The sequence below is a fragment of the Nuphar pumila genome, chromosome 17 (assembly GCF_984573655.1).
Source record: "Nuphar pumila chromosome 17, dmNupPumi1.hap1.1, whole genome shotgun sequence".
NCBI classification, from domain to species: Eukaryota; Viridiplantae; Streptophyta; class Magnoliopsida; order Nymphaeales; family Nymphaeaceae; genus Nuphar; species Nuphar pumila.
Genome location: NC_143265.1, coordinates 81204709 through 81216177, shown reverse-complemented (window position 1 = coordinate 81216177; position 11469 = coordinate 81204709). Strand labels below are relative to the sequence as shown.

Here is an 11469-nt window from a genome sequence, read left to right as displayed (position 1 = left end):
ACCTCAGTTTGTTTAGCTCAGGCTCATCACGAGCTCCACTCAACTTGTAGCCGAGCTCGACTCATTTGGCTTGTTTACCAGCCCTAAAAATGCCTTACCTCACAAATTCAAACATAATATATCCCAATTAAAAATCCAGGGAAAACTCAGCAATAATCCATTAGATTAAAAAAACAATCAAATTAATAATCATAAAATGAACTACGCGAAGGACAACCACACGATGCAGAGAGCTACCAAACCATAGGCGCCCATGAACACGAACATCTTCGATGCCGAGCTCTTCGGGTTATCGGCCGGAATGCTTGGAGGCCCTGTAAATTAGGCAATTGCATAATAAGTTTCAGTTAAGAACACCAGGAGCCTACTTGAATATGAGAGTTAGGACAGCGACTGTAAGTACAGCCGGCAAAGCCAGTTTAGCTGGTTTCTCAGTGTAAATATATACTAAAAAAAAAAGCAACATGCTTAAAAAAGGTAAAGGAGGAAGGAAGAATCCAATATAACTTGCAGCCAGAGCTAGATGGGGGAGAGGCTGATGTTCATGCAGCAATGAAGTACATTCAAGGGTGTCAACGGGTTGGGTTTGGTTAGGACCCAGGTGGACCAGACCAAAACCTTATTTGAGATGATAGTATCAGGTCCAGACCCGGGTCTAATCGAACCACAGTAAGAAAAAACATACCCGAATCCTATAAGGATTACATAAACCAGACCTCGAACATACCCAATAAAATAATATTTTTTTATAGTTTGTACATTGAAAAATTGTGGATCTTAATCATAACTCGGGTCGGTCACGGGTTTAGTATGAAATTTCACAAAGCATACCTGGCTCCATATATTAATCGAACCTTTCATGTCTGACCCGGACAACAAATAAAACTTTGGTTTCATCTTTTTTCTAAGGAAAAAGCTCTACTTGACAGTTGCCAGTTGCCTTTATACTGATGTTTTTTTTGCAAATCAGACCCTGTAGATGTGTTCATCATGACCTATTTGCTAAGAATCGACTATTGGATCATGTTTTTTTTATGAAAAACATGATTTTTAGATGCTTGAATATTTATGAAAATTCTAAGTCATTGATTTGCAAACATTAAAAAAATCCGCTTATGCATCCTAATAGGATGATTCAAAAGAGGGTCCCTCCAAAACCAAGCATGTAGATCACATCCGTATGGTTAGATTTAAGAAAAAAAAAACAAATCTCAATCCACACTCTAGTTCTAATATTATAAATACCCATATATATATATATATATATATATATATATATATATATATATATATATAGAGAGAGAGAGAGAGAGAGAGAGAGAGAGAGCAATGGGAAGCTACCTGATTGCATCCCTACCAAATGGTACCTTATTGCTTGGGATCATGAATTTTTGGTGTTTTTTTTTTAGAAATTCTGACCTTACATAAGTGCATGATTAATTTACTAGAAATTGACACTTGGATCATTTGATTCTGATGCATGGATAGACTTTTATAAGGTTCAAAAATCATAGGTATGCAATTTTTATAATTTTTTGAGGCAAACACCGTTTTTTCATCCAAAATGCATGAACCAAAGTATCAATTTCTACTAAATCAATTATGTTGAACACATCTGTAAGTTTAGAATTTTGAAAAAAAAATCACTGAAAAAATTCTTAGTGGGTAGAGTTGGTATGTTTTCTATAGGGTAGGTTTCTCGTGTATATATATATATATATATATATATATATATATATATATATATATATATATATATATATATATATATATATATATAGGAATGAAAACCCGCCCAAACCTCGTCAATAGATTTTTCTTGGTGTTTTTTTTCAAAATTTGGAAATAGAAACTTGAATCATGAATTTTGGATAGATAAAATGGTATTTGGAGCCAAAAAAAATTATGAAAATTATGTCATTGATTTTGAAACTTATAAATACCTATTCATGCATCAGAATCAAATGCTCCGAGAACTTATTCTCATAAAAACAAGCATATAGATCACATCTGTATGGTTGGAGTTTGAAAAAAAACATCAAAAATCCAATAAAGTGTTCATTGAAGAGGTTTATATATATATATATATATATATATATATATATATATATATATATATATATATGATGGGTGCTCCCGAAGCACCTACTCCCACCTAATAGAAGCTTCCAATTTTCAAAAAAATTAAGTGCTTTTTCGTTGATTACAGCCTATAGATATGATCTACAATCATTATTTACTAAAAAATATATTTTGGATCATGTGATTGTAGCATAAATGTAAAAGTTTTTTAGATCTTCAAAAATCAAGTCTTCACAATGTATCAAAATTTTATGACTTAAAAAAACCCACTTTGATGTCCAAAAAATATTATTCAAATATCAAATAAACTCTGTTAAGTACATCTATAAGGTTTGACTGAGAAGATGCAACCTACAATTATAATTTCTAGTGGGTGGGAGTAGGCCGTTGCCGAGCACAGTAGCATATATATGCGTGTGTGTGTGTGTTAATCTCAAGAAAATCAATTCCAGTTAAGGTTATATAATTTCTTTGAAACCAATAACCACATCCCAAGTATAGTGTATATGAAATGTAAATTGCTGAATTGCAAGCAGCATGCCTACAAGGGCTTTGTTCTATTTGGCAGTGGATGTGACAAGTTACCACAAGGACAAAGCTGGGTGTAATCCCATGCAGAGTGCAAACAATTCCTATCTTGGCCTATGATATCAGATGATCTATGATGGCCCTAGCCATCCAATTGATGCATTTGGATGGTTACGTTCAAGTGAGAATGTGGGATAATCTTAACCGTAGGATATAACTTAACATGATGATGAAATTTGCTCTTGTAGAAAAGACCTCAAGGGTTTTACCAACTGAAGGTTTGTCACTGTACAGTTACGTGACGGGTCCACCATTTGCTCTTAGGGGCCGTTTGAATGTCACAAAAAATGGAGGCTTTCAGCAAAAACCCACGTAACCCCGCCCCATCACTGTGACATGGACAACAAGAGATCTTCTTTCCCCACTGAAAGAGGAGCTGGTTTTCAATGTTAGACCCGTTTTCACGGTAATGATTCCCGTGGGGGTGGTCGGACTTACCTTCCGCGGAAGAGAGCTCCAGGGTAAAAGCTACCGTCTTTTCCCTGACACAAACACCCTGTAGCTGACCAAGACGTACACTAACCCAAAGAACCCAAAAGGGCAAACCTGTGGAGAGTTGTCTTGGACAAGGCCAGTTTTTGTCTTAGTGTTATGCTTTTTTTTATAAATCTTTTTTTTTTTTTGGTTTTTGTCCCAAGTGTTCCAATCACCACACAGCCCTGGAAGGAGGGGTGGAACGCTGCAGGATACCTTGATGCGCTGACCCTCGCCGTTTGTATTGGACACGTGAGGAGGCGCGGACAGCAGCAACCCGTGGACATTCCTATCAACACAATCAAACGCCCGCCACTCTCTCTCTCTCTCTCTCAAGCCAAACCTGATCCGGCATGGTCCATCCAATAAGAATAGACTCTTGGATCGTATTTTTTCTTCTATATGATTTTTTAAATTACAAAATTTGTGTTTTTGTCAACGGTTGAGTTTTGAATAGCCAAAAGATCTGGTAAGTGGGATCTCAGCTATTTAAATGTCGATATTCACTGAATGAATGATGTAGATCATATCACCTGAGTCTGATTTGATCAAAACAACATGCGTCATTAGAATCCAAAGGAAGGGTGCGAAGATAGGGATAACATATATAGGCGATGAGTGAAACCAATTTGAAAGGAAGAACAAAACCAACCTCAAACATAACAAAAGAAAGGGAAAAGGAGAGAGAAAAGACTAAGGCCAATGAGATTAATGCGGGGAAGGATGATACCGTTGTCTTCGCAGAGGGAGAGGTTGGCCTGCGAGCCGCAGCGCTTGGGCAGATCGAGCGCCTGCGTCCGGCTGATGTTGAGGCCCTTGAGCAGTCGATCGCTGTAGAAAACCTGGCAGAGGCACGGCTCGTCGTCCTGCAGCTCCTTCCTCAGAGGCCCGCAGCACGTCTCCGGCGGAGCAGATGCCGACGTGAGGTAAAACTGGCAGGGCAGCAGCTTCTGCATGCACTCCATGGCCACCGACCCACCGTCATCTCCATCCGCGCAACGGCCCACCGGCACCGCCGCAACCAACAAGACCGACGCCACCAAACAGCAGAGGAAATTTTTTTTCTCCATCACCTCTTCTTTTGCCAAAAAGAAGAAGAAGAAGAGGCTCTTTTTTTTTCTGTTTGTCGTCGTTCCTTATACGAGAAGTTTTCGAGGCCGAGATTCGCAAGCCATAAGTCTTTAATGTCACAAATCTCGCGGGAAAAACCCAGGAAGGGAAAATATCTTTACATTTCAAAAAAGAAAAATGGTGTTTTTCGGAAAGTATCATGATATCGGAAGTACATAAAAATAAAAATATATAATACGCACCCATATATAGATCATACGAGATAAGAACGGTATAAAGATACTCGCATTAATATCGTGGTAATCAACGGGGGCCCGCTTGTCTGGTAGGAGCACCTACTGCACGTCACCTTGGGTTTGGGACGTTGCATGTTCAAAACCCAATGATACAGTTGCAATACTGGGGGGGTTTGCCTAACCCAGCTTGCCTTTAAAACAAAATTAATATCCCTGTAACATTTTTAATATTGTGCTTTTTTATATGTTATATTGGCTCTATCAATGTCACCATAAAATGGCTATGGTTTCCAAATTTGAAGGATGTTTGCCACAAAAGTTAAAAGCTCATTTTTTCGGCCGTCATGACATTTTTTATGAAAAGTAATTCAAGTATTTGTGCAGTTTGGAGGTTCAAGTTTGAAAAAAAAATCATAAATTTTGTATGCGATGTTATTACATTTTTATGTAAAGTAACTAACATATTTACGATGTTTGAAGGTTTGAGTTTAAAAGAAAGATTGTTCGTACTTATTTTATGTAAATTTCATAAAGTTTTTATGCGAGGTAACTCAAGTATTTGTGAGGTTTGTCGGTTTGAGTTAAAAAAAAATCATAAATTTTTTATGCGAAGTTATTACATTTTTTTATGAGATATAACTCAAGTATTTACGCAATTTGAAAGTTCAAGTTTGAAAAAAAAAATTACAGATTTTTTATGCGACGTTATTACATTTTTATACGAAGTAACTCATGTATTTGCGATGTTTGGAGGTTCGAGTTTAAAAAAAATTCACTCACACTTATTTTTATATGAATTTCATAAATTTTTTATGCGAAGTTACTCAAGTATTTGCGAGGTTTGTCGATTCGAATTTTAAAAAAAATCACAAATTTTTTTATGCAAAGTTATTACATTTTTTATGTAAAGTAACTCAAGTATTTCCGGAGTTTGGAGGTTCGAGTTTGACAAAAAAATTGTAATTTTTTTATGAGATGTTATTATATTTTTTATGCAAAATAACTCAGGTATTTGCATAGTTTGTCGGTTTAAGTTTAAAAAAAAATATAAATTTTAATGCCAATTTAAGAATTTTTTATGCGAAGTAACTCAAGTATTTGATATTTTTAGAGGTTCGAGAGTTTAAAAGACGGTTTTCTCACACTTATTTTATGCAAATTTCGTAAATTATTTATGCGTGGTTTGTCAATTTGAGTTTAAAAAAAAATTGCAGATTTTTTATGCGAAGTTATTACATTTTTTTATGTGAGATAACTCAAGTATTTACAACTTTATCTCAATGATTTACAAAACAATCGAAAACAGGAATCATTGTCCTAGATCTCTCAACCTACACGGATTCATACAATGATTAACACATAACAACATAGTAAATTACATAAAAAATATAAAATATAACTAAATAAATAATATTTTAGCCTAATCAACAATTTAAGTACAATAAAGGAGTAACTACCTCCAACAAGACAAATGTGTTTACAATTTTTTTTTTGGCCTTCACGCTATTAAAAGGGACATAAAGGTGCTTAAGCACAATTGCCCCCCATGTGTATTCATCGACGTGATCCAAGATTGCTACCAGATTAACATAGAAACTATGGATCAACTTCCCACCACTATCAATGAATAGGCATGTGCCAAAGAAATAGTGCAAGAATGCTCTCAAATCCTTCTCCTAAGTACTAACGACCTTCCCTCTAGTATACAGTAGTTTGTCCTTCATCCTCCTCGCCGTTGTGGGGTCATGGTAATTCTTCAACCATGCTAACCTCAGTCATTCTCATTCGAAGGCATCATTCATCGTTCTTAAAACCATGGTAGCTAACTGCTTGTGATTTCTCTAGTGTTGACCACTCACTGCACCCTGTAACACTTCAATCCCGTTATTTGTGCTACGTCCTCCAACGTGATGGTCATCTCCATATCTCAAAATTGAAAGATGTTAGTTTTGTTATCCCAAAACATCAACACGACCTCTAAGAGGGGGTGATTGATCTTCCATGGTGATATATCGAAGAAACTTTAGAAATGTATACCGTCAAGCATTTTCTTCATGTTTTTCGAGAGAGCTTGGAACCAATAGAAGAAAAGCATGTGATTGTCATCGACTTGTGGCTCTTGTCTAGGAGCAACAATCATTCTTTCTCTCTTCAAAGAAATCCTCAGAGCTTGCACTTTCTTCTTGGCATTCGCCATATAATGTGATGTCTCCAGCACTTGTTGAGCTGCCTTCTCCCCTTGTTGAGAAGCATTTTTTTCGTTGCACAACTGCTTCCAACCCTGGTTGAGAAGCATCCAACTGTTATGTAGTTTGGTCTTCCCCTTACTGAAGTTCATCCTTTACTCTTATATAATCCACATTCTCAACAAAGGGAGAAGGCAGCTTTGTTGCATCTTCAGCATCCGAGTGAGTGCATGACTTAAACAAATGCTCCTTCACTGAGTCTCACTCCACCCCCCATTACTTAAATGCTTTAGGAATATGAGACATCATTGTAACAATAATCCCTTCAACAATTTTTTTGGCTGGTGTTTGCAGCTACTTTTTACAGAGTGGCAAAAATTTTAGTTTGAATTTTCTATGGTAAACGTCTAAAAACCTTTGTTTCAACCACTGTTGAGGCAAAGATGGTGAGGGTGTGGCTCCTTCTCTCAAAGTTTCAAGACGTTAGCATACTTCACAAATAGAGACACAAGGTTCTTAGTTGCCATAACGCCAAAACAAGGTCGCAATAATGCTGAAAATAGCTGCCAAATTATTTTAGAGACCACAAAAAAAAACCCTAGATTATGCAAAACTAACGATAGAATGCAAGCCCTAAAATATGTGATGTCTTAGCTGCTAATATTCATATAACATGAAGGAGACAAGAGTTAGTTTGAGTTTAAACAAGTCAGGTATTTGCGATGTTTGGAGGTTTGAGTTTAAAAGAAAGTTCGCTTGCACATATTTTATGCGAATTTAATAAAATTTTTATTCACGATAACTAAATTATTTGCGAAGTTTGAAAGTATGAGTTTAAAAGAAATTTCACAGTTTTTTATGCATATTTTTTATTTTTTATACGAAATAACTCAGGTATTTACGCAGTTTGGAGGTTACGTGTGAAAGAAATATAACAGATTTTTTATGCGACGTTATTATATTTTTTATGTGAAATAACTCAGGTATTTGCAGAGTTTGTTGGTTAAAGTTTAATAGAAATTTCATAATTTTTTATGCAAATTTTAAATTTTTATACAAAGTAACTCATGTATTTATGATGTTTTTAGGTTCGAGAGTTTAAAAAAATGTTTATGCGAGGCAACTCAAGTATTTGCGACATTTGTTGATTCGAGTTAGAAATAAATTTCGTAGATTTTTAAATGACGTTATTACATTTTTTATGCAAGGTAACTCAAGTATTTGTGATGTTTGTCAGTTCAGGTTTAAAAAAAACTTTGCTCACACTTATTTTATTTGAATTTGGTAAATTTTTAATGTGCAATAACAAAGGTATTTGCGAGGTTTCGAGTTTTCATCAAAAAATCCAAGCCATTCTCTGCCGCCAAGTGGTGGCGCCTCTAGTCGCTGTGGAATCCGCCATACCTACACCACCAAGTAATCCACCAGAGACTTGGTTTTTGATAGGGTGATGAAGATTAAGTATCGGCTAAGACAATGGCTGCCAGCAATAACAACAACTAAGGAGTTCCCGATAGATACAAAATAAATTCACGTAAGGAGGGAATTTGCACCGAAAATTATTGGTGCAAAGGCTAAAAAGGTCCTAAAAATAACAGTATTTGCAATTTTCGACGAGGATTTTTGAAATTTCAAGGTCTTTTAGGAAACATTGCATTTTTGCTGTAGAGTACGGTCATTTTTCAAAAAAAAAACACAATTATTATTTGCAAACCATGTATGTTCAACATCAAGAATTGAATCAACGGGGATAGACATGTCCTTTTGCACCTCTCTAAGTGAGCTACTCAGATGACCAACAAAAGTAGAGATTAGGAACCCGCAACAGCCTCTGACTTCACATTTCAGCCCCTCATGAGTTTGAAGATAAAGAGGTTGAAGAGTACAAAGCTGAAATAAGAGAATATAAAACAACAATAGAAGAATGAAGACGATATCTTATTTAGCAGGCTTACAAGAAAATATTTGCACCTTCTTAACCAATATGATAAATTTAAGATTTCGAGTGAGAATAAAATTGCCACAGCAAATAACAATCACTAGAGTAATGGAGGATAGCTTCCAAAGTCACCCAAGTTCATACATCCAGAGTACCAAACCACCCCTGCCAAGGCCATCCACCTTCACATTCAAGAGGGCCTCCAAGATGCAGACCTATTGGCGAGATTCAAACTCAAGCTGGTTAGTAGCCATGTGGAGTTCATGATTGTTGGGTTGGGTACCAGGTCCGCCCATGATGGGCGAGATCCGGACCCGGCCCACCATTTGAGGAGGGGACGGTTTTGGAAACCACCCACTCCCCATTTTCTTTAATCTCTCTCTCATTTGGGCGTAACAGAGAAACACAGAAAAAGGGGATAGTAGCAAAAAAGCTACAGAGTTACAGAGAGAGAGAGGGGCTGTGTAGATTGGTTGTGAATGTGCATAGTTTATGAATGTGCACAGTGAGTGAATGTGCACAGTAAACTAAAAAAGAAGAGGAAGACGGTGACGTTAGAGAATCAGTGGGCATTTAGACTGTGGATCATTGTTATCTCCGAGTGAGAGCACGCATCCGTTGAGCAAAAAGCGAGCATCAACGATCGAGGGTTTTCCGTTTTTGTTTCATCAAAAGGTATGTAACATAGATCCCTTTATTGGTATCAGAGCATAGGTTTTATTTGATGCTCGTTTTTGCTTGCGGATATATATTTTGCTGTTTCATGGCCGGATGTTTGAAAATAGGGCGTCATATGAGACCGTCCAGTGTTAATGTCTAGACCACAACAATTTTTGTTGTTGTTTTGTTTGCTGGACCCGCTGTAGACAGACCGCGATGCTTGGTCAGCGCTGGCCCCGCGGCACAGACGGCGGTCTGGCCTCCGACCATGCATTTTTTGCTACAACAGTAGATTCTGCAACTAGGTTGCAAACCTGGGCTGCAGCCAGCCCTATTGCGGAGCAGGTCCGACTATGGGGCAGACCATGCGGCATAAGTCGCAGGTCTGACCAGGTCATGCAGTGGTGTTGGCCGTTTTTTTATGCTCCCTGTCTGCGGCATAGGCCACAGGCTCTGTCTGGCCTGACGCAACCCTGGGGCATTGGCTTTAGGCTCTCTTGTTTCTATCCTGCGGCATAGGCCGCAGAATTTGTTATTCAGCCTGACCCGATCCTGCGGCTCGAGCCACATGCTTGATTGCTCCCAGCCCTGCGGCATAGGTTGCAGGTTCAAGCTGGTCCGTCCCTGCCTTGCGGCATAGGCCGCAGGCCGAGTTCCTGGCACTGCGGCACAAGCTGCGGAAATTTATTTTTTGGCTGAATCTTGGCAGGGCAAGGGTTCATGTGGGTCGAGACATTTTAGAAAATGGTTGGAGCCACGAATGAGCCAAGCATTCATGAATTCATTTTATTATATAGTTTATTCATGAATGTGTATGAATATGATATAATCATATTGATTATAAGATGGATTTTTTTAAGTACTTTGGAAGTATTTATTCCATGAGTTAATATTTGATTCAAACTGTCATAATACAATTTAGGTAAATATAATTATCTTAGGGAAAGTGAGAGATGATTGTGAATGTAGTGAGCTTTCGATTCCACGCCCTGTGAAAATTATATGTTATCTAATCGTGTGATTATGACTGCATATAGATGTGCTAATGATTAGATCATAACATGCTTGAATAACATTTTGCGTATTGTTTTACTCTTTATTTCAAAAGGACATGGCTGCACCAAGTAAATCAATAATGGACTTGGCACGAATTGAAAAACTGAATGGTGATAATTATGATATATGGCATAGAAAGATTCAGTTTACACTGGAGGAGGCTGAGGCCTTGGAGGCTCTCAACCATACTGTGGAATGACCTGAAATTGGTACTGGGGCACAATCTCGTAAGGATATAGAAACCTATGAGAAATGGAAGCGTATGAATACTGTTGCGCGTGTCACCATGCTATGTTCTATGCAATATGACATCATGTGTCAATTTGAGCATTATAAGAGTGCTCAACAGATGTGGATGGCCCTTAAAGATAAGTTTGGGGGAACATCAGCTACAAAACTAAGGAGGTTGACCATCAGGTTCGATTCATACAGAAAGTCCCCTTAGCACACCATGAACCAGCATCTCAGGGAGATGACAAACATGATTAGAGAGCTCAATAGTGCAGAGCATACCCTTACAGATGAACAACAGGTCCAGGTTGTGATTCGTTCTCTGCCACATAGTTGGGAACATATGAAAATTAATATGACTCATAACGAAAGTATTAAGACTTTCGATGATATCGCCCGTCATGTAAAGCTGGAAAATGATCGCCTTGAGGCGACTCAATCATCTAGCATGAGGGCATATGTAGTAGAAAGCTCTAAAGGCCAAATTCTTTTAAGAAGAAATTCTATGGACCAAGGAGGTTCAAGAAGGGTAACAAGAAAGGACAAGACAAAGAGAAAGAAAAGAAGCCTTATCAGCGCTCTGGGAAGCGTGGAAGCAAGAAAAATAAGGCAAATGCAAAATGCTTTAAGTGTGGCAATTTGGGTCACTATGCTCGTGAATGTCATGAGCAGGAGAATGTACATTCTCTTATGACTCTTATTTTTTGTGCAAATGTTTGTAGTTGTGCACTAATTATTGAATCTAATCCTATGTGGATTGTAGACTCAGGAGCCACTGACCAAAGACCGCACAAACTTCGTCGAATATAGGAAGATGTCATCTGGTTCGAAGTGGTTGTTCCTAGGGAATAACACTAGAACAGAAGTCAAAGGAATCGGGACTTTCAAATTGGATTTGCGAGGAAGACGATCTTTATTGTTATATGATGTTATGCATGTTCCAGAG

At 37.7% G+C, this 11469-nt stretch overlaps 1 protein-coding gene across 1 annotated transcript; it reads right to left on the bottom strand.

Moving 5' to 3' along the window:
• Positions 1-201: 201 nt before the first annotated feature.
• LOC149812458 (non-specific lipid transfer protein GPI-anchored 9-like) lies at positions 202-4214 on the bottom strand. Its single transcript, XM_089993052.1, has 3 exons — positions 3875-4214; positions 3109-3216; positions 202-314 (listed from the first exon to the last, which is right to left on the bottom strand). Exons 1-3 carry the CDS (start codon positions 4212-4214, stop codon positions 202-204), a joined length of 561 nt encoding a protein of 186 aa, XP_089849178.1.
• Between the last annotated feature and the right edge of the window lie 7255 nt (positions 4215-11469).

What these genes read in the sequence shown, in the direction of transcription:
- LOC149812458 (XM_089993052.1), bottom strand. Translation starts at nt 4,214, where the DNA reads ATGGAGAAAAAAAATTTCCTCTGCTGTTTGGTGGCGTCGGTCTTGTTG. An exon ending in CTCCCTCTGCGAAGACAACG is followed by an intron (nt 3,217 to 3,874) that starts GTATCATCCTTC and finishes AACTCTCCACAG; the next exon opens with GTTTGCCCTTTTGGGTTCTT. An exon ending in GGAGCTCTCTTCCGCGGAAG is followed by an intron (nt 315 to 3,108) that starts GTAAGTCCGACC and finishes CCTAATTTACAG; the next exon opens with GGCCTCCAAGCATTCCGGCC.